Consider the following 25,331-nt stretch of genomic DNA (forward strand, 5'->3'; position numbering starts at 1 on the left):
TTGACAAACAAATAAACGTTCAAATGGGAATAAGTCAATTTATTAGACAGTGAAGTCAGATACAAAAGTCTGGATATTTCGACCACATATAGAGCGATCGTTTTCTGTATAAATATTTAGTTTTAATTTTAATGCTTTAGTATTTCTGCTGATGACGATCGCTCTATATGTGGTCGAAATATCCAGACTTTTGTATCTGTTTTCACTGTCCAATAAATGGACTTATCTCCAATTGAAAGTTTATTTGTTCGTCATGGAAAGGCAGTGTGGTCTTGAAAAAAGTACTTAATTTAAGGTAGTACGTCGAAAATCAGTTAACAAAGACAACTGACTGACTTATGAGGTACAACAGGAGATTTGTCGACACTTAACCCAATTTTCACAGCTCAGAGATCAACAGTCATAAAGTAGCAAAAGTAAGCAGTCAATCAATTAGTATATTAATTAACTAATTTTTACTCTAGTCAATAAATAGGAACAGGGATAAATAGGAATAGAGCGTTGCATTACCCACACTTTTCTAAATTTGCACAACCCCAATGACGCTGCGCACAGGCAGCCACATCATAGCGTCATCAAATGAATAATCAACGCAAGATCTTTGACCGAAGACAAAAACCATACTTACGAACTAGAATAGCAGAGTAAAGCATTGTCCGCAACTTATCCGATTTTCAAAACTTAAAGTGTAATAAGAAGGAAAAACCACATTATAGCAAAATTAAATAATCAATTAATTATTCCATTAACTAATTAATTTTTAATCAATTAAAAAACTAGAATATCATAGTGAAGGATTGTCAAAATCTATCAAATTTACAACTCAAATTCAAAACACAATAGTGAGGAGCAACCACATCTTAGCGACACAACGTACGTCAAATTCCGCATCACTGAAGTGCTTCGAGCAGCAATTAAGCCAGCAGGTGAATGAACGACTTGATGACTTTGTAACAGTTATGGGATTTTTTTGGGCCAGGTCGTGTGAAGGACTGAAGTTTCAGGGCAGAGATTTTTTTTTTAGTTCTTCAAAATATGAATGGAATATCAAAGTTGAAAGGGCATGGCACCAAATTTAAGAACGTTACACACACACGCGTAGTGGCGGATCCAGGAGGGTGCCCCCCCTAGCGTAGTCTAAAGTAGTGTAATTTACTTAATTAACTCAAGTTTGCGTTAATTAAACTTGCTCCTAACGCAAGTTTATCGGATCAACCTATTTTGTCCCCCCCCCTAAAAAAAATTTCAGATCAAGCTATTTTGCGCCCCCCCCCCCAAAAAAAAAACCTGAATCCGCCCATGCACACAAGTGAAGGAATTATAATAAAAGCAATAAAGAAGCGCCAACAGGAAGACTTCTTTAGCATTTGGTAATAATTGTAGATGTAAACTGGTCAAATCCATAAAGTGGAGAGGTGCTTACGTGTTATGGCGACCGTACTGTTGTTCTTAATCTGAGTAAAACCGGTTAATCTGTAATAGCTTAGTCTCAGTGAGATTAACTACTATGCAGGTATATTTTAATTAAATATTGAATATAAAGAGTTGGTTAGGTTAGGAATTTGATAAAATGCGTTCTAGGCGGCCTGCTTTCCATAATTCTCTGTTGTATTTTCCATAATTTTGTTACTAAAGTTTTTTTATTTCATCATGTTTTGGTATATATCATTAGTATTAACCTAACTTCACTTCTTGGGTGTGGTCGCTATAATACAGAAGTACCAAGGGAGAGTAAGTGCGCATGCAGAAATTTTTTTTCAGGGTTCCGAATAAAAAAAAATTATTAAAACGGCACATCATTACAAAAACAGATCATTATAGAAATGATGAAAATTTTGAGTTTTTGAAGGACTCCGAACCAGAAGCCTAACCCTGCATACGAGTCTTGAAGAAGGGGGATATATGAAAAGCCCACTGGGAGAGGGTCTAAGTCCCCCTCTTCAAAATATTAGCCCCAAAAAGATTAATTCTTGGGTTTGTGGTCGATCTTCACATACTGTCCAATCGAAGAAGCAAATACGATAGTTCTGCTCTCAGATGTAGAATTGCTGCTTTGTAGTTCAAAAATAAGAAACAAAAATTAAGCAGCCCGTATTAATCTAGAAAAACCATCAAGGAATGATATAGAGCAAAATGGCTCTTTCTATTTACTATGAACCAAATCATCTTTATGTTACCATGTATAATTTATATTCATGTTTTTGGTACTTGTGTAGAAAGCGGTAAGTGCGCGAAAAGTGAGCCTATAATACACTCACTTCAGGTCTTGCTGACACTATAGCTGTTATTTCATCCATTTTTGTGCTGATGCAATCCATATCAAACAGTTCGTGGTAACGAACTGTAAGTAAGGAGCGACCCGGCTCAATGGTAACCGAAACTCTAGAAAACGGGTTTTTGATACCAATAGATATATAAAAAGAATCAGATTTCAATGCTGATTTCAAATATATAATTTTCATCAAGTTTAGAGCTACCCATCAAAAGTTACGCGCCTGAGAAAATTTGGCTGATTTTCAAAAAAAGGGGAAAAGACCCCATAAAATCAATAGAACCTTAATGAAAATCACACCGTCATATTCAGCGTATCAGAAAACCCTACTGTAGATGTATCTAGCTCCTATCTACAAAAATGTGGAATTTTGCATTTTTTTCTAGAAGAAAGATCACGGGTGCGTGTTTATTTGTTTGTTTGTTTTTTTTTGTTTTTTTTCCCAGTAGTAATCTCATTGATCCAGTGTCCGTAGAATATCTCGGAAGGACTCATTGAAGTGGTAACCAAAAGTTTATTTGCCCTTTTTAAGTGACCAAAAAAAATGAAGTGCAACTAGGTTACCTTCCACGCTTATTTTTTTCTCAAAGTCACCCGATCAAAATTTTGAGGTAGCAATTTTGTTCAGCATGGTCGAAAATATGATAAATATGTCTTTTAGGATGACTTAATCCCCCGAAGTTCCCTGTGGGTGGGCTAAATGTTTTTAACTTTACCCAATGTTAACATTTAGTTTTGGTTTTTGGTATTTATCCATAATTTTGCTGGTGTATTTTTTGGGGTGAGTGGGAGGGAAGGGGGGTCGGTGGGTATGTCGTAGGATCTGGTCATGAAGGAAGTTGTCATGGGGGAAGGGAAATTGCCATGAAGGGGGCGCCGGACTCGCCAGCATTATTTATTGGCTATTGGGAAGTATACAACCATTTTCAGCAAGGATTTTTTCCTGGAGGGGGAGGGGGCTAGAGGAGGGGGTTACTCTGGGGAATATTTCCGTGGAGGATGTTTCTTGGGGGTAAGGGACATTTCTATGCAGGGGGCGCCGGATTTCCAAGGATTATTTAAAAAACGATCAGAAATTAAATAAAAAATACAAGTTTTTTCAACTGAAATGTTAGAAGGAATATTAAAACTTAAAACAAACAGAAATTATAACGTATGTGAGGGGGTTCTCCCACAAGTCAATACCTCGCTCTTTACGCTACAGTTTTTTTTTTAGTGCTTTCAAAAGAGCTATCTATTCTAATTAAACGGCCTTTGTGATTCAGGGGTTTGTGAATAAATTTTTTTTTTTAATTTTAACGTAAAGAGCGTGGTATTGACTAAGGGGAGAACCCCTTCATATACGTAATAACATATACGTAATAAAAAAAAACAATAAAAAAACAAGTGATACGGCTCAATAGTAATCGAAACTTTTAAAAACGGAATTTTGATGTCAATAAATGTATCAAAAGAATGTGTTTATAATGCTGATCCTAAATATATAAATTTTATTAAGTTTATTATTACTCATCAAAGGCTACGAGCCTGAGAAAATTTACTCGATTTTTTAAAGAGGGGGAAACATCCCCTACAAGTGAAAGAATTTTAATGAAAATCACACCGTCAGATTCAGCGTATCAGAAAACCCTATTACATAGGTTTCAAGCTCATATCTGCAAAAATCTGCAACTTTGTATTTTTTGCCAGAAGAAAAATATACGAATATAGAAGTTAGTTACGTAAGTTAATTTGTAAAGACATCCATTTAGCAAAAGAAAAGTAAAATTTTTATGCAAAAAAAAGCTGCATTAACTAAAAAACGATCAGAAATTAAATAAAAAAAACAAGTTTTTTAAACTGAAAGTAAGAAGCGACATTAAAACTTAAAACGAACAGAAATTATTCCGTATATGAAAGGGGCTGTTCCCTCCTCAACACCTCGCTCTTTGTGCTAAAGTTTGACTCTGTCTCACAACTTTAGTTTTTAAAACAATAAAAAACTTTAGCGTAAAGAGCGAGGCGTTGACGAGGGGACAGCCCCTTTCATATACGGAATAATTTCTGTTCGTTTTCAGTTTTAATGTCGCTCCTTACTTTCAGTTTAAAAAACTTGTTTTTTTTATTTAATTACTGTAAAGCACAAATAGTCCCTCTTCATTTTCAATATGGGCATCACCAATATTACTAACTTCCAACTTGCAAGATTCGAAAGTGGAACTATCCAATGGTTCTCTGCTATGAATGCTTGATAATACTTTACCTTTACTTAAGTTGTGTTGTGAATTATTTGAGCTGGAAAAATATTGATTGAATTTGATAAATTATTGGGATAAACAATAGATGCAGACAGGGGAACAGTTGGTTTGGCTGATAGCCCCTTGTCAGTGTCCAGTTTTTTTGGATCTGAGCTGAACAGTATGGTTGGTACTATTTTAGCATTTTTTTTTTAAAGTGATAATCCATTTTGTGCAATCAAAACAACAATTCGGCCCAAATAGGGCCAAAATTATGAGATTGGGCAAAATTCTTTGACAGCCCATCAGTTCAAAATTGTCAAAACGATATGTATAAAACCTTCTTGCATCAGAGGACATACGACGACAGACAGGACAATTTTTTAAGGCCTCATTTAACTGAGTCAATTAACATTAAACTTTCTTTATTTGCACTAGTCCTACAACCTTGTTCAAAACTCACCATTAAGAGGATGCCAATATTGTCATGTGTTTCAATAATGGAATAATAGTAAAATGTCACTGAATGAAATAAAAGTTTTCACAATTTAGTAATGTCAATATTGTTAAGATTAAGAGGTTAAAATTTCGAAAACGTCAAATATTTTCATGTATTTCATTAACAAAACAACATTTATAAATAAATAAATAAACATATATATATATATATATATATATATATATATATATATATATATATATATATATATATATATATATATATATATATATATATATATATATATATATATATATATATATATATATATATATGTATATAATGCAAGCCAATATCTAGGTTACTCGGTTTGAACACCGTCCCCTTTAAATTTTCTGAATCGTAAAAAAAGTAACAAAAATACGTATAAACAACTTTTTGATGCGTCTGTAAAGTGTTTTTGGTACTTGTGTAGAAAGCGGTAAGTGCGTGAAAAGTGAAGTTTAGTTAATGCTAATAAAATAAAAGAAAATAGGATGAAAATATAATCGTTTATGAACAAAATTGGGCTATATATTTCCACAATGGGAGAGGGGGGGGGGGGAAAGAACAACATATATTAAATACGTAACCTTACCTAACCCAACCACCCAACCTAGGTACCTTTTATTCCCCCTAGATCCCAAAAAACTGAAGTTTAAGTATAGTTCCCGGAGTGAGAAACCCTTTGCAATGCCTATCTTTATACAGCGTCTCATATAAGTACCGGGTATTGCGTATTTGTTTTCGCAATACACTTACCGCTTTCTACACAAGAACTGTTTTTTTTAATCATGGACACGACCTTGCATATATGTAAATCATCTTCTTACTCTTTGATTGTCTGTAAATTAGGAGTGGACGAGACATATTATTAAAAGTATGATTAGTTTTTCATCAAGCCTACTGAATATAGCCTGTAATCCTTTTAAGTATAAGACACAAGCGAAGAGTAACTAATACTGGCGAAAGGGAAGCACAAAAAGCTATAAAGCGACACCGGAAACAGGTGAGAAAGCATTCAGTTACGCTCTGGCACACGAACTATCTATTTCCTGTACATATGTGCGGGCTTTAATGGGCCCTACCCTTGCGCTGTTTACTAATCATAATGACTTGATAACATTTGTAATGCTAAACATGGCGTGAATACAATAATGTTGAGATTGTAGCTAAAGAAAAGGATATTGCAAAAAAAAATCTTTGACAGTGAACTTTAAGTATGTTCCGGTGTCGGTAACCCTGATCACAATTGCGGAGTTATAAGTCTTTCGAAACCGGGGACACGATTCGAAGGGAGGGTCGTTCCCGGTTTTAAACAATTTACCGGTATTTGATAATCTTCGGTATTCAATCGGCTCTCTGGTTTCTGAGACCTGGCGGAAAATATCTTTAATAAAATATAGCCTTCACAATAAATGAAACCATTTCGGGGCAAAGCATACGTCTGGCCTCATTAAGATGTTCTTGGGATTAGTATTCTTTAAGGAACACTACTCTCCAGTTTTGTTTGGAATTCCACAAAGATCCTACAAAAAACTGTTTCGTTAAAAATTTTCTTTTGTTGCAACTTATATTGAAATGCTCCATCAACAGATGGCTTGCGATGGCTTGGAAAAAAAGGTGGAAAATTGGGGGTATCATACCGTGTAGCCTCTTTCAATTTAAAGGACTGTTCAACTAATCGAAGGTTTTTTTTTAGTTTTGTTTAAATCTCGGATGAAATAAAACGTGTTTGGTTTGTTCTGGTCAGCCAAAGGCCAACGTTTAGGTTATCTTCTTTGATAAAAAAAAAATCTACAGTGATTCTTTATGAATTACTACTTTAAGGAACACTACTCCCCCAATTTTTGTTTGGAATTCCACAATTATCCCCCAAAAAACTGGTTCTTCAATGATTATATTTTGTTGCAACTTTACTGAAATGCTCCATCAGCAGAGATGGCTTGAAAAAAGAAAATGTGGCAAATTGAAGGGTACTTTCTCATTATATGGGCATTTACAAGGAAGCCAGTCCGAAAAACCCGTTTTTGACGGGTTAATTCAAGAGATGACTTCAGAGTAATGCAATCCATAGCGTGGTTTTCATTGCGTTTACGATATTTAAACTGTTATTTTTGCGGTTTAGGGGGGAATGTACCTAGGTTAGGTTACGTATTTAATATATGCAATGCTTTACCCCCCCCCCCCTAATGTGCAAATATAGCCTAGAGCACAAATTTGTTTATAAACGATTATATATTCATCCTATTTTATTTTATTTCATTAGCATTAACAAAACTTAACTTTTTCGAAATGCCTATATAATGGGAAAGTACCAATTGAAGTTATCATACCGTGTAGCCTCTTTCAATTCAAGGGACTGTTCAACTAATCGAAGATTTTTTTAAGTTTTATTTAAACCTTGGATATAAAACATGTTCGGTTTGTTCTGGTCAGCCACGGGCCGACATTTAGGCTGTCTTTCACCAAGCTAAGGAATTCTTTTGTCGTTCTTCCGTCATCAAATGTCCTCCATCATGAAATCAATATTGATTCATGAAAATATGTCTTAGCGAGAGTATACGGCAATTTGCTTCGTTACAAAGAGTACAAGTCATGTCGGATTCTTTATGCGGGTATGTAATATCAATATTAACATACTACAACCCAAACTTACGATTCAATTCTTTTTATTTGCTCTTTTGGCCAAGCGCCAGGCCAAACATGGAAACAGAACGTTAATTGTTGATAGTACCTCATTTTTCATCAACAAACATTAGTCTGACCTCAAATTGAACAAATCTCATCAAATTTAAACACCCCTTTTGTTTTCCTTTACTTGATTCTTTTTCACCCGCATAATCAATGCCTCGCTTCTTCTTCTCCAAGAGTTCACCAAAGTCTACTACAGAACATGGACATATCATCAAACACAAAACACATGACCATAATTGATATCTTAATAGTTTTACCTTAGTAAGGAAGAAAATTGTAAACATTTCAACGTTAAACAGGATAATACTGCTTTAATTGAGTATACAATGAACAAAATCGTTTGGTAGTCTTTTTGAGCTGAAGTGGGGAGGGAAAGAAGTGGCTGTGCTCCCTAGATTTCTCTCCTAGATTTTCAAAATACTTTTTTTTTTTGGGGGGGGGGGGGGTATTTTCCATGAAAAATACCTTTATTTGGTGAAAAGTAAGACAAATTTGCCTCCCTCCCTAGGCATTGAAAACTACATCCCCTCCCTCTAAATTTCTGTGAATTAAAGCTACTGGATGATGAAACCATTGTGTCTAACCAAATCCAACCCAATCCCACATGTCTTCTGCTAAGCAAATACACCCCTTAAAAAACCATTTCACAGATACTTACTTTGGTCGTCGTTTTCAGTAAAATCTTGAATTATTGAAAAATAGAGAAAATACTTTGAAATCTCAACTAATGCTGGATTTTACTTAAATTAAATGTTATTGGAAGAAATTTGGTCGTTTTTTAAGGAGTGGGAGTCACATTATTCAGTTACTAAATACGGGTAACCCTAATATCAACTATTTTCAACTTTTAGGGCAAAACGAATTATGATTCTTGTTAAACAAAAAGCAAGGTTAAAAATACGGCACTGGACTCCACAGTTCATACCGGCGGTGCTAATCTCCGTTTCAAGGCGATTCAGCCAGGAAGTCTAATAGGGGGTTGGGGTCCAGCCAAGGCCGTATCCAGGAGGGTTAGGAAGTTTGACCCCCCCCCCCCTCCCCGAAATGTGTGTCCTACTTGTAAAAACGTAACAAAAATGAATATTAACACATTTTTGATTTTTTTTTCTAAATTTTTATGCCCCCCCCCCCCCCGATAAAATCCTTTTGTAACCCTCACCCCCCCCCAGAAAAAAATCCTGGATACGGCCCTAGGTCCAACGATCCTGTGCTCCAGTATACCCTTCCTGGTTACCTTCCCCTGATTTCTCCAGGTGCATATCTAGAGTTGACTCAAATCTGGCGAACCCAACAGAGTGACGCCACTGACCCCGCTCCAAGCCAAATGGCCGGTGACATAAGGACTTGAAACCCTGTTCTCACGGACAAAGGATTTCAAGTCTAGCGTGCTAACCACTCGGCTAGGAGTGGTAGAAAAGTAGCATACATAAATTTTAAAGGCATTCGAGGATTTGCTGAAAGGTCTGTACAACGTACAACCAGCGGGTACAGACGCTTCGGAGGAACCTTTATTCTGTCTAACTTGTTTTAAAAAATATGGGGGAAACACGGGCTCTTTTTGTTGGGAATGATGCAAATCTAAACAATTAAAATTCCACTTTTATATTACGGAATTAAAGGCATAGCAAATATAATAGCAACAACCCAAGAGGAAAATAGATAAAGAAATGTAGAAATTCAACTTGAAATGGAACAAAATAGAACCTAAGAATATAACATAAAACCAGAAGTGAACTAGAGAAGGGACTAAAACATAGAATCAGACACGCAGTAGAACTGAACATAGAAATAAAACTAGAGCAAATTACAACATAGAAATAGGCATATAAACAGAACTAACTACACATAGAATTAGAAGTAAAAACTGGAAATGGCTAAAAAAAGGAGTTATTTTTTATATAGCCTTTTATATGACCTTGTGTTTTGTATTTCACGAATTTTCTATCTTTTATAGTTGACTTTGGTGAGCTTGCGGGAGGAGGAAGCAGGACACTGATTAGGCTGGTTAAAAAGAATTAAGTAAAGAAAACAAAAGTGCTTGTTAAATTTGAAGAGCTTTGTTCAATTTGAGTGGTAAGATTAATGTTGTTTAAAATGGTAAGACTAATGTTGCTTAAAATGGTAAGACTAATGTTGTTTTGAATGGTAAGACTAATAGTGTTTAAATCTGAAATTTTCAGATACAAAATTAATATTATATTCAAGTCAGACTGAATAAAAAGAATATACCCAATCCCTGGAGTTTAAGGAAAACATGTTTTATTATAAATCATCTTAGCAGCAATGCATATAAAATTAAAATACAGACAAAAAAAAACACAAAACTTAATAAAAAAAAATAAATAAGAGAAATACCTTCAAATAAAATCCTTTTCATCATGCAAAATGTAACTATAAGTAAATTTAAAACTGCAATAGCTATGTAAAGACTATAATAAAAAGAGCATAAGCTAAATGTTCCGTTACATGAAAGAATTCCCCAAAATGGCTTGAATTTGAAGAGACATGCTTACGCCAATAAGCTATGAAACAGCAGTTTTCACTAATATGTAGCATCTGCTCATAGTTTCCGCTTATTTAAGAGTTAGTAGGCTTCGTTTACTAAGTTAGTGGAACTCAAGAAGCTAGTAGACGGCCTTGAATCAAGTACATTAAGAGAGGTTTTCCGTGAATGTTTGTATGAGACATATTTTCCCAAAAAATACTTTTATGATCAAATTAATCTGAACAAACAGTATAACAATCTCTAGTATATTTATACTACTTTTAGCCCAAACAGTACATCTGGAAAATTTGGTATTTTGCAGTTCTTTTTTTCTAAGACTTTTACCGACTGTTAAATTATGTTATTTCTTCTACAAAATTGTTTTTACTAGATTCCGGGTTTAGTAAGAATTTTCTAATACAGATTATCGAAGCACTTTTAGGATATCAGAGCAGGAAATGGATTTTGTTTTAAATGAACAAAAGCATCATTCGGATGCCAAGATAGCGTACATTTTATTTGTTATAATCGTCTCTTTCTTTTTCGAGGATACACACATATTTGAACAGCAGGAGTTTCTTTGCTTTTACAGTTTAACAGTATAACTGTGTTTTGTGAAAGACAGTTCGTGTCGCACAAGTGGCAGATGCCTTACCACTATAGATCACTGTCGAAATCCCCAATCAACTGCATGTAAAATATCCCCAGACCCTCAAAATGGGAATCATTTGGATTGAAATTTTCGAATTGTTGAAATCATCTTCGAGAATTTGAGGATTAAACTCACCAAGGCCTAGGTGGAAATTCCAGTAGAAAATGCTCAGGACAGCGAACTGTTTCACACATTCTGCCGAGATAATTTTCGAATTATTTATTAGAGAATTTGAGGATTAAACTCACCAAGGCCTTGGTGGAAATTCCAGTAGAAAATGCTCAGGACAGCGAAGTATTTCACACATTCTGCCGAGATAATTTTCGAATTATTTATGAAAATTATTATATCTAAACTAAACAGAAAATCCTTTGTATAAAAAAAAAAGTTTGCCGTTATATTTAAAGAAAAAACTTTGACATCAGAAGAGTCACATTTATTAGTCCACTTGTTTGGGTTTATTTATCATTCATTTGTCAACATAAAGACTCCCAATCTCCACTATCCCGTGGTCGTATTGGAATTACGACCACAATCAAAAAAAAAAAAAAAAAAAAAGTTTGCCGTTATATTTAAAGAAAAAACTTTGACATAAGAAGAGTCACATTTATTAGTCCACTTGTTTGGGTTAAACTCGTTTGTTTGTTAAACTTGGCCCTATTTAACCTAATCTTTATGTAAATAAACCACTGCCGGTCAACCCCCCAACTCAACTCAATCTTTCCTGATGCAACTCAACTTCTGATTGAATCGACCCAAAAATTACCCCAGTTAAATATATCTTAACCCAAAATATATCTATTGTTGCATGTGACAACGGTTGGCCTTCAACGGAATTGTTGTTATTCATTAGTTAATTACTGTAAGAGAGTGTATTTTATTTGATGCAACTTCAAAGGACCTATGCACAAGGTCATATCCGGGATTTTTTTTTCTGAGGAGGGGGGTTGAAAAAGTATTTTTTCCGGAGTGGAGTTTTACAAAGAAAAAAACTTAAAAAAAAAACGCATCAAAAATTTGTTTAGGCTATATTCATTTTTGTTACGTTTTTACGAGTCGGACAAACACTTCAAGGGGGAGGGGTTCAAACCCCTAATCCCCCCCATGGATACGGCCTTGCCTTTGTACATAAGTTTCCAGCCAATCGGACACCGAAAGTTTTTCGACTGATTTTCCGACAACAGTGAAAATCCGCCCACTCGAAACGAGATTTAGATGGATACTTGGTTATTGAATACGAATTGATTTAACTATCAAATCATAGGCAGCGCGCCAGCGCTGCCTAAGTAAAGAACGATGTGGACACAATGTTTTTTTTTTTTTTTTTTTTTTTTTTTTTTTTTTTTTCTCCATGACCGGGCATTTCTTGTTGAAGGAGTCGACTTAAAAACTCTGGAAATGGCTGAGTCGATTTGAAATTTGAGTGGCCAGTGCCCTTTTTAATTTTCAAAATTGACTGCAAGGTAATTAGCCCCCCCCCCCCGCCCACCATTCCCCCCCACCCCTCCCATCAAAATTTTGAGATAGCCATTCTGTCAACGTAGCTTATTTCAAGATAAATAATATCTTTTGAGAAGGACACTCCCGCAACACCCTTGGGGCTAGGCTTTTAAGTTTTGCCCTGAGGATATATAATATCAATGTTGACACAATCTACAGTTTATTATTTTTTTTTTCTTTAAAGCAGGGCACTTCATATAGAAGGGGTCGTCGTAGGGACTTCAAAAATGGTTCATTTGATTGGAAATCGAGAGTTCTAGTGCCCTTTTTAATAGTCGAAAGTGATTGGAGGGCAACTAGCTCCCCCCCCCCCTCACGCCAATCATTTCCCCAAACACATCCAATCGAAATTTTGAGATAGCCATTTTGTTCAGCGTAAATGATTTCCAGATAGAAAATGTGTTTTTGAGGAGGACCCTCCCCCCCCCACAACCCTCAGGGCAAGGGTTTTAAGTTATGCCCTAGGGGCATATAGGGTTTTTATTGAAGGCATTGTCGTAGAAACTTTAAAAAAGGCTCCTTCGATTGGAAATTCAAAGGGCTAGTGCCCTTTTTAATAGTCGAAAGTGATTGGAGGGCAACTAGCCCCCCCCTACGCCCATCATTCCCCCAAACACATCCAATCAAGATTTTGATATAGCAATTTTGTTCAGTGTAGCTGATTTCCAGATAGAAAATATCTTTTCGAGAAGGACACTTCCCCATAACCCTCGGGGCAAGGGTTTTAAGTTATACCCTAGGGGCATATAAGGTTTTTATAAAAGGCGTTGTCGTATAAACTTCAAAACAGGCTCATTCGATTGGAACTTCCAAGGGCTAGTGCCCTTTTTAGTAGTCGAAAGTGATTAGAGGGCAACTATCCCCCCCCCATCTTTCCCCCAAAAACATCCAATCAAAATTGTGAGATAGCCATTTTGTTCAACGTAGTTGATTTCCAGATAGAAAATATGTTTTTGAGAAGGAAACTCCACGACAACCCTCAGGGCAAGGGTTTTCAGTCATGCCCTGGGGGCATATAAGGTGTTTATAGAAGGCGTTGTCGTAGAAACTTCAAAACAGGCTCATTCGATTGGAAATTCAAAGGGCTAGTGCCCTTTTTAATAGTCGGAAGTATTTGGAGGGCACATAGCCCCCCCCCCCACAACCAACATTCCCAAAAAGACCTCCACTCAAAATTTTGAGATAGCCATTTTGTTCAGCGTAGGCTAGTTGAATTCCAGGCTAGTTGATTTAAGCATCGATAAATAAATGAAACCCAAAACGAACAGAAATTACAATAAATAACCAAGTCAACCTTAAAATGAGCTGACGTTTACATAAGTTAGGTATAATCCGCCTATGCCACCCCAAGGCCAGAACAAAACTTGTACTTTCGCAAAAAATCTCAGATGAATACGCAGTGTCAGTTTAATATACATGAATCGATATTTAGTTATCAAAATGTTAAAATTATTTGATTTATTAAAGTTATAAAAGTAAAAACATTAATATTTTTTTCAGCAAAGTGCTAATTTTGTTCTGGCCTTGGGAAGGTATAGGGGTTTTGCGTCCAACTTATGTTAATTTCTGCTCGTTTTGAGTTTGACTCGGTTATTTATTGAAATTTCTGTTCGTTTTGGGTTTCATTTATTTATCGATGCTGATTTGTGGTAGTTTAGAGCTTGGTAGATTATTTGATTTTATTTTTTGCTCATTTTTTGTTTAATGGAGTTCTTTACTTTTCTTTGAAAAACTTATTTTGTGAAAAAGTTTTTTTTTAATTAATTTAATGAAACATCGATGCGATTGGAAAGAGTTGATTTTCAAGAGGCTGAGTTTAATGAGGTTATCTGCATGGAACTGAGTCTGATAGCGTTGAGTGGAATATGTTTGAGCTACATGGGGTTGATTTTAATGGGGATTGGGTTACACTGGGTTAAATAAAATGCTGTATAGGTTGAATTAGAGTTGAATTAAATGAGGGTTAAGTTGAATGAGGTTTGAAATTAACGGGGTTGGGTTAAATGGCAGTTTAGCTACACAAGATTCAGTTGAATGGGATTGACTGGAATGTGGTTTAATTGCATGGGGTTAATTGAATGAGGGTTGAGTTACATTGGTTGTATTGGAATGGAGCTCCGTTATATGGGGTTGAATTGAAAGCTGATTGAGTTAAATGAGGCTTAGCTGATAGCAATTAATTAGAATGGTCTTGAGCTCTAAGGGGCTCATTTAAGTGGGGCTAGGGTTAAATGAGGTTAAACTAAATTTTGGAAGTTGCATGTGGGTTGAGATGAATGAGTATTTATTTACATGGGGTTGAATTGTAGGGGTGCTGAGCTATATAGTAATATGTTTTAGTTGTCAGTCACAGAGTAACTATTACAGGAGCACTGTAGCCAACGATAATTAGAGGAGCACTTGTAAGGGCAGGAGCTAAACAACAAAGCAGCCAACCAGGGCTGAGGAGCCACATTCTTGGCTGTTTACTTTAGCCTGGGGTCAAATTGGCATACAGCTAGAGTTCAAATGGGATTTGCGGGGGAATGTGATAGTTAGTTTTTGTTGAAAAAATGAACTCTGAACCGGATAGTGCCACCAGTTTTTAGTTAACAAAAATTGGACTATCTTTAGCTCTTTTCATACGCTCTACGCTATCAGCCCTAATTCTCAGCTAACAGATAAAAATCATACTCAGGAGAAATATGGTCGAGAGTAAAAATCAGGTTAATCAAAATTCCTCATAGGTTGTCATCGGGACCATATAGATAGAAAAAAGATTAGAGACCAGTTTTCAGCTATTTATTTCTTTCTTACGTTCTAAGATTAGTGAAATCTGAGACACTGGGAAGTCTAAGACACCAGGTTTCATGGCGAAATCGGGGCACAAAATTTAGAGGATCCGGCCTTTATTCTTTGTCTATCTCTATGGCTGGAACCAACTGACTTTATTCTAAACAGTCGGTATACGCTCGGTGAAACCATGGAGAACCAAAACTAAAGAGGTAAATTCTCAGCCATTTCGGTAGGGACTTCCAAAAAACCGTTTTGAATGCTAATGAATTTACAATGAAGAAAAATAAAAGATTAACTTTCGAAACCAGAAAATAAAAGAGTTCAATAAATAATTAAAATCAATAAAAAAGAAAACCAAACAAAATAAAAATGAGCCACTATTTTACAATAAAAGCAACAAAGTCGCCCACAGAGGACGGACAAGCTTTAGACCATATTTTTTTTTTTTTTTTTTTATCTATTTCGCTTGCGTTTCTTTCCTGTCATTTATTTATGTATCTAAATAATTTGATTAAACTTCAGTCTGATTCAATACTGGTATAACAATAAACTAAATCATGGTGAGAGTGCAAGGTCTGAGCTAATTATAATCTTCTTCTATTGAGTTAGACACATGGTGAGAATTGGTAACAGATTGAAGATCAAAAGTTATTCAATTCAGTTTCCTTGAATATTGAGTCGTGCTTCTATTGTGTTTTCTCAGATTTAGCCAAGCAAATCAAAGATGAATGGTTGCCCAAGTAAATTTTAAACTCGAGAGTATGAAGAAAATCAAAAGGAAAAATGAAGTAAATGTATAAAACAAATTAAGAGCAAACAAAAAGCCAATGATCATCTAAACAAAGATTTAATTTATAACAAATACAAAACTTTTAATAAAACGTTCTTTTTTTGCCCTGAACTGCAAAAAGTTACTTCAGCAACTTCTTAAATGTTAAATCTCTAAGCTATATCCACGATCAGCAAATTAGTATTGTTAATACTGATAACCGACAGGGGAAGAGAGCTCTTCCTTTAATTTCGCAATAAGACTCCCTCACAAAGACCCACAAAACTAGAAATAAAAGGCCTAAAATGTGCTTGTTGCCTGGGTATAAGCCTAGAGAAGGACCTGTAGAGAAGAAAATCTGTTAAGAAAACAATTCATATTTCATAATATACAGAATAATTGTAGCTAACACATTTTGCATTCAGCCTTGCTTGAATTTACCCTCCCCCCTATTTTGCAAATGTATAGCCCAAATTATATATTTCCAATGCAGTCTGCCACCTGCCACTTGTTTTTCTGGTTCTTGTTTCGTCGCAGTTGATTCAATTTAAAGGGTACATGGGTTGAAACAAGCGAGATGCATTGGGAGAATATATGGGAAATAAATAATTTGGGCTGGTACTTGTTAAGAATCCAGTAAGTACGCGAAAAGTGAAGTTTCGTTAATGCTAATGAAATAAAATAGGATGGAAGTATAACAGTTCATAAACAAATTTGGGCTATATATTTGCACATTACGGTGGGGGGGGGGTAAAGCATAGCACATATTAAATACGTAACCTAACCTAACCCAACCCAGGTACCTTTTTTTGCCCATTCAACCCCAAAAAACTGAAGTTTAAATCTTTGTCACTGAGAGAGCAACCCCTGTTTTTCACGTAACTCTCGGCCTTTTTCGATGCGGGGTTTCTCGCGGACTTACCGGATTATTAATAAGTACCTTTGGGCTATATATTTTCACATCTGGGAGGGGGTAGAGGCTGAGTATACTGGGGCTGCATGCAAAATTCGCTAACTACAATTATTCTGCATATTACGAAGCATGAAATGATTTCTTAACATGTTTCCTTCTCCACAGGTCCTTCTCTAGGCTTATACCGTTTCCTGCTTTTTTTACCCCCTTCCTATTGGTTAAACTAACGCGGATCCAATGTCAACCCTGATTTTAAAGGGATTTTTTATGTACGAAACTAGCAATCACGTAAGTTCTTTGTTGCTAAAATCTAAAAAAAAAAAAAACTGTTGAACTTAATGAATGTATATTTTTGAACGAATCAAGCGCGCTAAAATCCCTTACAAAGTGGCAAGTCTTTTAAATGATGAATTCTGGAAAAAGTGAAAAACCTGAAACTTGACGAATAAAAAGGTCTAAAACTCTCACGAATTAATTGAAACTTTCTCTACTTTAGTGTTATAAAAAAATAGTATCAAATCATGTCTCATTGTTTTAATAATCATGGCTATAACTTAACAAAACCACTTTCATGACAGCTCATTGCTAGACACTAACGATTCTTTTTTCAAATATTTTGAATTAACGGTGACCTAGGGCAAGAAAAGGAAATAGAGAAAAAATGTCAATAGAATTTGTCAATCAACAGCTCAAAAAAGTAAGAACTTAAAAATTCCCCCAGTGATGCCGATTAATGAAAATGGAGAGGGGAGGGGATGCAATATATTTTCAAAATTGAGGAGGAGGGCAACTTTTCTTTCAATTAAAATAACAAACAAGCTATTTCCAATGAAAATACTGAAAAAAAACACTTGTCAAAATTCAGTCGGGTGGAACAACAAAATATTAGGGGGGGGGGGCCAATAATTTTGTTACGCTACATCTTTCTTATACTTCCAGTGCCTCACTTCAATGGTAGATTACATACAGATAGGGCACTCGAGTGTTAGCACAGTAGAGAGAATACACAGTAACGACAAAGGCTATACTCTCTTTAATAGTAAGGTGAAACCCACTTAAATCTACACCGTATTCATACTCTGCCTTCGCGCATGTGCGATTCTGATGTACACTCCACAGGATGTCTATGGAAAACCCTGTTTTTTGCCAGGCAGCAACTGAACTAAGCCTGTGACGTATTTGCTCAGAGCTTATACGCGTGGTATGAAATGTGTATCATATTCGGAAAAAGAAGACGCTACAGTAGGCTATACAGTGAGTGTAAGTTTGAAACTTATGCAGAATATGAGGCTTCTAATACACTCGGTTAATTTGAACACAGAGGATTGAAGCCTGGTTGAGTCCGATGGCGTCTAAGTAAAACCTTTAAGGTATACATACTTAAATGCCCCAAGGCACGTAAAGTTGTATCAATTTAGTTGTGTCCCAGTTCCTAATCTCTGAATATAGCTCTAGGCTATAAAAGATAGTTTTTTTTTTTTAATTGGGATTATGAAACAACTGCTGATGAGAAATATACAAAGAAAATAAATGTGGTACTGCTGCATTATACGGACACTTCTAAAAAGTCAAGTTTGGTTAATACTAATGAAATAAAATAGGATAAATATATAATAGTTTATAAACAAATTTGGGCTATATATTTGCACATTAGGGGAGGGGGGTAAAGCATACCATATATTAAAAACATAACCTAACCTAACCGGTAAATTTTTCGCACATCATATTATTGACTTACGAATAAAGTAAACATACCACTCGATGCCTTTTTTATGCTCTTTCCAAATATAATAATCATTTTGCCGCAAATGAATTTTAGCCCCAACCCTATATATACCAATTCAGGGTATATATTTGCACATTATGGGGGCGGGGGTAAATTTTATTTCTGATATAAATGGGAGGTAAGTTTAAACTTTACCCCACCCCCCTAATGTGCAAATATAGGTCAATATATACCAAATCATATTATTGACTTACGCATAAAGTGCGTAAGTCAATATTACGCTATCGCTATACGCTATCGGAAATGAATTTCAGCCCCCCCCCCATATATGTCAATTCAGGGTATATATTTCTACAAACTAACCTAACCCTGAATTGGCATATATATGGGGGGGCTGAAATTCATTTAAGATAGAAATGATTATTATATTTGTAATCAGAATGAAAAAAGGCATCGAATGGTGTATTCACTTTATTCCTAACTCAATAATATGATTTAGTAGAAATTTACCCAAATATATACCCTGAATTGGTATATATAGGGGTGGGGGTAAAATTCATTTCCGACAAAAATTATTATTATATTTGGAAAGAGCATAAAAAGGCATCGAGTGGTATGTTTACTTTATTCGTAAATCAATAATAAGATTTGCGAAAAATTTACCACCTAACCTAGGTACCTTCCCCCACCCCCCCCCCCCAAACCCCAAAAAACAACAGTTTAAATATCGTAAACACAATGAAGACTACTCTTTGCGTTCCATTTCTGAATAGCGGTCTCTTGAAAACAACCAGTCTGGCGGGTTTCGTCTCTCATTAGTATATAAAAGTGTACGTTTAACGCACCAGTACCAAAAATGTGACGCGAAAGCCGCTATTTTAATGGCTCAAACTTTTTTTTTATTAGGGTGAATGGGCTGATGGAAATATATGACCAAGTATCAATGAAGAAGATCAGTCTCTGCCTATAAAAACAAAGAATGAATAAATTTCAATAGCAACATCACCCAAGTCAGTCAGTAAAATGATCAGCCAGTCGGCAAAATCCAACCCCCCCCTCAAATTTTTTGGCTGATGACACCTCTGATTAATACTATAACCTAACCCAACTTTACGTAAGTGAAAAAATCGATAATTTCAAATATCTATGTAAAAAAAAAAAAAACAGTACAAATTGGAATCAGCTGAAAGCCCAAATTCAAATTCATTAAATAAGGGTATGCTGAATGTAATTAAGTCAAAATTTCCTTATTATAATGTTTATTTCACAAGGATAATCCAAATGCATGCTAACCCTTAGAAACCCAAATAAAAAGTATTTGTACCTTCGTCGCCATCCAAACCCTCGGTTTCAGCTTCAATACCTGTGTCGGTAAATTCTAATGAATCCTTTTCGGTGTTGTCAACACTTTCAGTAATCTCTACGACATTGTCAATAATCTCATTAACATTGTCCACAATCTCCTTATCATCAGTTGATGTCATTACGCCTATCTGACCATTTTGGACTACCGCTTCATTTGCATTATCATCTGGATTACCTGTTTCAGATTCATTGGTATGCATTTCGTTACCTACATTTTCGAAACAGGAATTTTCCTCATTCATTATAAACGATAGTCTATCATCGTTTTCAGATGGAATATTTTCTTCTTCAAGATTTTCAGTTTCTTCATTGTCTGGAGAGTCAAACCCCTCTGGTGGGGAGAGTATTAACCCTTCTTCCCCAGAAATATCAATTGAAAGATTATCAGATTTCATGCCGTCTATTTTGTGTTCATCCTCCATCATAATGGTAACTGAATCACTTATGCCAAGGGAAGACCCATTAGGGTCGTTATTTTCCCCATCTTTGTCATCCATTTGTTTCGCATTTTTTTTGTCTTCAAATCCTGCCGCATTGTTATTCTCTTCCTTTTCATTTTTTTGCAGCTCCTTTTGCAAGCTTTTCACAGAAACTGTTTCCTCAAGCTCCTTCCTCTTCAAGACAAAATCATCCACTTTGACCTGACATTCCTTGTAACTGTTTGAATTTTCATCACATTCATTAGAATTGATCTTATCAGTTTCCATGTTATTTGTCAGCAGTATTTGATAAGTGGTAACAAACATCATACAAACATGTCCTAAAATAGACTGACTGAATTTAGTCAAACTTCACAGCTTTTACTAGATTGTTCACTGATTTACTTTTCGATGGATCGATGGCTTAATGTTTGGCATCTGCAATGCCTTTAAGGTGATAGCAATTTCGCTTCTGGTGTATTGTACTAGTTTTAAAAAATTAGTGACCTAAAGCAAGCGTTGTCTCTAACTTCGTATACTTAATAGACGAAATTATGCGCGAACATGTCTTCTGAAAATGTAATTACAGTGTAGAAGGGAAGCCAATTTAAATATTTCTTCCTTTCATGAAAGTTGGCCTAAGTTAGAAAGTTGTCTGTCCAAGTTTTGATGGCTTGGACCTGTCCTCGGGGACCATTTTCCCACAGGTGGACAAGAAAAAGACCGGATGCCTAAACTGTGCTCAGGGGATGCTATGATTTTTTTTTTTTTCGCAAGGAGGCGAAAAACGAGCATTTTAATAACGTGGGATGGGGAAGGAGCGATCACTATAGGCTGCTGCAAGTATTGAATGACGACTCTACAGTAAGAAAGCCAGTGAGGTTACATATGTAACTTGGTATGACTTAAAATACATACCGCTCCCCATTGGCAAACAATATAATGTTTACGACATTTTTATTTCAAATCTGGTGCCCGGACTAAGTAGCTAACCTGACTTAGGCTCCAGGGCCTATCCAGGATTTTTGTTCAGTTTTTTTTCTGGGGGAGGGATTACAAGGAAACTTTTAAAATTACATAAAAAAAATTTTTTCACAGGGGGGTTACTTCCCATTGCCCCCCTGAATACGCCCGTGCTTAGGCTATACATATTTTCCTAACTATATGTATGTCAAATTTAGCTATCCCACATTCTGTATATCAGGGGTTCCCAGCATCCAGGGGCGGATCTAGAGCAAAATCTTGGGGAGACCCAATGTGACAAGGGCGTCAATGGGCAAAATCTTGGGGGTCCAATGTGACAAAGGTGCCAATAATTAACCAAATTTACAAATTTATTCTAAAAAAGGGCGAAAAACAGGGAAATAGGGTGCCATATTTTTTTTTTGGAGGGAGGGTTGCCGCCCCCCTGGATTCACGAGTGCCAGCATTTCCAGAGACCCAAATAACTTTGAATCGAAGAACAAACTATTTAAGACCCTTTAAAATAGAGTAAAATATTTTAGCAGAGTAATTACATATGCGCGCATTATATAGATTTTTTTAACGTGTTTCCGAGTTTTCCATGTAAAACCAACCCCTTCCCCAAAATCTTTTCTAGCGATCCAATGAGTGCGCTCACCGCCGATTGGAATCACTGATTCAGACACTTACATCGGCCGGCAGGTAAGAATTGAAATGATTTAGAATTGATGCTAACGCCGTATCCAGGGGGGTTGGGGGTTTGACCCCCCCCCCCCCGAAATGTTCATCCGACTCGTAAAAACGTAATAAAATGAATATAAACAAATTTTGATGCGTTCTTTTAATTTTTTTGTAGTCCCCCCCCCCCGAAAAAAATCCTTTTGTAATCCCTCCCCCCCAAAAAACTGGATACAATCCTACCAGATGCACAATGAAAACTCACTGCTCTTAAAAATAATATATAATTTGTGCTCGGAACTGAAAGCTAAAAATCTGCGGCATTATGTTGCATAAGTGGAAATCAGCACTTGACTTGAACCTCTAGGTGAAAGGTTACTCAAGAGGATGTGGTGGACTAAAATTCGGAAGATCAGTAAAAAGAAGAATCATCCCGCTGGAGGCAGACAACAAGAGAACGTGCCTAAACACTATACAATTAAGAAGAAGTTTAATTTTCGAGTTATATAGTTTCTTTTTTCGTATTTTTCTATTTACTAGATAATAAAAAAAACTATTTGTTTCTTCTAGATAATAGTTAGAAATATTACAAACTTTAGGAGGAACTTTTCTTCTCCGTTTCATATTCCCATTTCAGAAAAAAAGTTCCGAATTTTTATGCATTGCTTTTTCTGAGCTAAAGACTACTGGTCATGCAGGTACGAGGAAGGCCTCTGAGCTAGGAGGTCCCTAAATCCTAAATTATTTGAAAAAAACTACGTTTTCTAAAGAGTTAAAGCGGCTGAATTACAAGGCTAAACCTTAAAACGTACCGGGATTAGGAGGCACTGTTGGGGGGCGGCCGCCCCTCACACCCCTCCCGTTCGCAGCCTTTAAATAAAAAAAAAAGTTTTTTAAACTGAAAGTAAGGAGCGACATTAAAACTTAAAACAAACAGAAATTATTCCGTATATGAAAGTGGATGTGCCCTCCTCAACGCCTCGCTCTTTACGCTAAAGTTTTTATTGTTAAAAAAAAAGAGTTGTGAGAAAGTCAAACTTTAGCGTAAAGAGCGAGGCGTTGAGGAGGGCACAGCCCCTTTCATATACGGAATAATTTCTGTTCATTTTAAGATTTAATGTCGCTCCTTACTTTCAGTTTAAAAAACTTTTTTTTATTTAAAGGCTGCGAAAGCGGGAGTTTGGGGGCGGCAGCCCCCCAACTGTGCCTCCTAATCCCTGTACGTTTTAAGGTTCGACCTTGTAACTCAGCCTCTTTAACTCTTTAGAAAACGTAGTTTTTTTCAAATAGTTTCAGCACGTTTTTGTACAGTTTATTACTCAAGGGTCGACCTTGTAACTCAGCCTCTTTAACTCTTTAGAAAACGTAATTTTTTTTAAATAATTTAAAAAAGAAACTGAGTTTCTTTTTTAAGTTTAAATTCATTATACAAAAAATTTGCTCTGACAGTGAATCGAACCCGGTTTTCTGCCTGACAGTCTGGAGTATCAATCTATAGACTAAACAAACACAAGTGTAATTGTTTTTTAGTGAATGGAAGCTATTTTCGACGCAAGCAAAGTCCCAAAAAACTTGATATTTGGTTTTTGAAAAACAGGGAAGGAGTGATCAGATTGAGCTGAAATTTCGAGTATAAGTCCCAGGCCCCAGGAAAGCTTATCCTCTAAATTTCAGCCCGATCAGACAACGTTAAAGGGGGGTTGTGGTGGGAAAAATTAACATGGGCTAATATAGGAAAACGAGGTTTTTCGTAAATGTAAATTCGGGGGATAATTTTTTCGGTCTGAAAATATCAAAAGGCTCTAACAGGTCAAATTCTGCTTCGAATGAGTCCTCATTCAACCGGATCCGTTGCCAACTGTGGCCTGTAGGCGTGGCTAAGAAAAAAAAGAAATGATGATGAATTTTAAGTGGCTATATTTGGTATTTTGAAAACAGGGAAGGAGTGATCGGATTGAGCTGAAATTTCGAGGATAAGCTCCTGGGTCCTAGGAAAGCTTAACCTCTAAATTTCAGCCCAATCGGACAACGTTAAAGGGGGGTCTGTGGTGGGAGGGTCCAAACTTCCGGCCCAGTTTACCCCATGAAGATAAAGTCGGAGGAGGATGAAATTTTTCAAGTTTCTTAGTTTGAGCTTGGGCTACAAAATGCGATTACCGCCGTCTCTCTGCGACCTCTAGGACCTGAAATCGCTTAACATTGTGGTGGGTCGCCTCTTTATAGAGGCACAAGTGTGCCTCCTTGATCTTTATAGAGGCACAAGTGTGCTAGAGGCACAAGTGTGCCTCCTTGATTATACCAAACTGTTTTGCGCTTCTTACTCAAATTTTATTATCGCCCCCAACGCCCCGAAAAAAACCCTGCCTTTAATTATGAGAAAAAAAGTATAGAATTATCCAGTAGTTTTTTTTTACAACAGAGTGAAGACCTATCATGAACAAATGCAGTAGAAACTTTTTACGAAACGTCAGTCCAAAATATTCCACCATCCCGTGGTGTCATTATGTCTGGTAAAACGTATTTTGAAAATTTTCTAAACGAAGAAACATCCTCCAAAATTGCTCTTTGTTTCCAAACAGGGTGATATCCAGGATTTTTTTTTCAGGGGGGGGGGTTACAAAAGGATTTCTTCGGAGGAAACTACAAAAAAAACTTAAAAGACGCGTCAAAAATGTGTTTACATTCATTTTTGTTACGTTTTTACGAGTCGGACAAACATTTCAGGGGGGGCAAACCCCTCAACCTTACCCTCTGGATACGGCCTTGTTTCTGAAACATCTTTGAAAATTATGTAGTAATATTTAAAAAAAAATAAGAACTACCATTGCTGTAGCATGTAAGTAACTACCAGATTAATGCACTTTATTTAACTCTATATAGAAAACGAGGATCAGCTCTCTTTCTTTTTGAGAAATTAAACAAAAAATTTTTTTTTTTAACTAAAAGTAAGGAACGATGTTAAAACTTAAAACAAACAGAAATTATTCCCTATATGAATGGGGCTGTCTCCAACTCATCGCCTCGCTCTTTACGCTAAAGTTTTTTATTGTTTAAAAAAAAATAGAGTTGTGAGAAAGTCAAACTTTAGCGTAAAGAGTGATGCACTGAGGAGGGGACAGGCCCTTTCATATACGGAATAATTTCTGTTCGTTTTAAGTTTTAACGTTATTCCTACTTTCAGTTAAAAAAAACTTGTTTTTTTAATTTAATTTTCGAATGTTTTTGAATTGATGCAGGTTTTGATTTTGGCTCACCGTACATGAATAATTAAAAAAAAATTCAATATTAATTTTATTTTTATTTTGTTAAATGGCTTTCCTGAAACTTGTTTAATTTTTTTTTACGAACGTTTTTATTAGTAATAAATATACGTAACTTACGAATTAACTTACGTAACGAACATCTTCATTCATATATTTTTAA

General features: G+C 35.9%; 1 protein-coding gene across 3 annotated transcripts in view; it reads right to left on the reverse strand.

Annotated features, from left to right (window-relative positions):
- Positions 1 to 20,684, reverse strand: part of LOC148944234 (uncharacterized) — a 98,586-nt gene extending 77,902 nt beyond the window's left edge. The window contains exon 1 of one of the 3 annotated variants that reach the window (XM_089100689.1): positions 19,808 to 20,684. In XM_089100689.1, coding sequence (XP_088956815.1) covers positions 19,808 to 20,597 — 790 coding nt within the window. In that variant the 5' untranslated portion in view covers positions 20,598 to 20,684. Of the gene's footprint in view, positions 1 to 628; positions 771 to 5,799; positions 5,902 to 19,807 lie in introns of those variants that run through there. The other 2 variants (XM_089100690.1, XM_089100691.1) reach the window with 2 other exon arrangements.
- Positions 20,685 to 25,331: the final 4,647 nt, after the last annotated feature.

This window comes from Artemia sp. Qi Xiang Cuo, chromosome 14 (assembly GCF_049724085.1).
Source record: "Artemia sp. Qi Xiang Cuo chromosome 14, ASM4972408v1, whole genome shotgun sequence".
NCBI lineage: Eukaryota > Metazoa > Arthropoda > Branchiopoda > Anostraca > Artemiidae > Artemia > Artemia sp. Qi Xiang Cuo.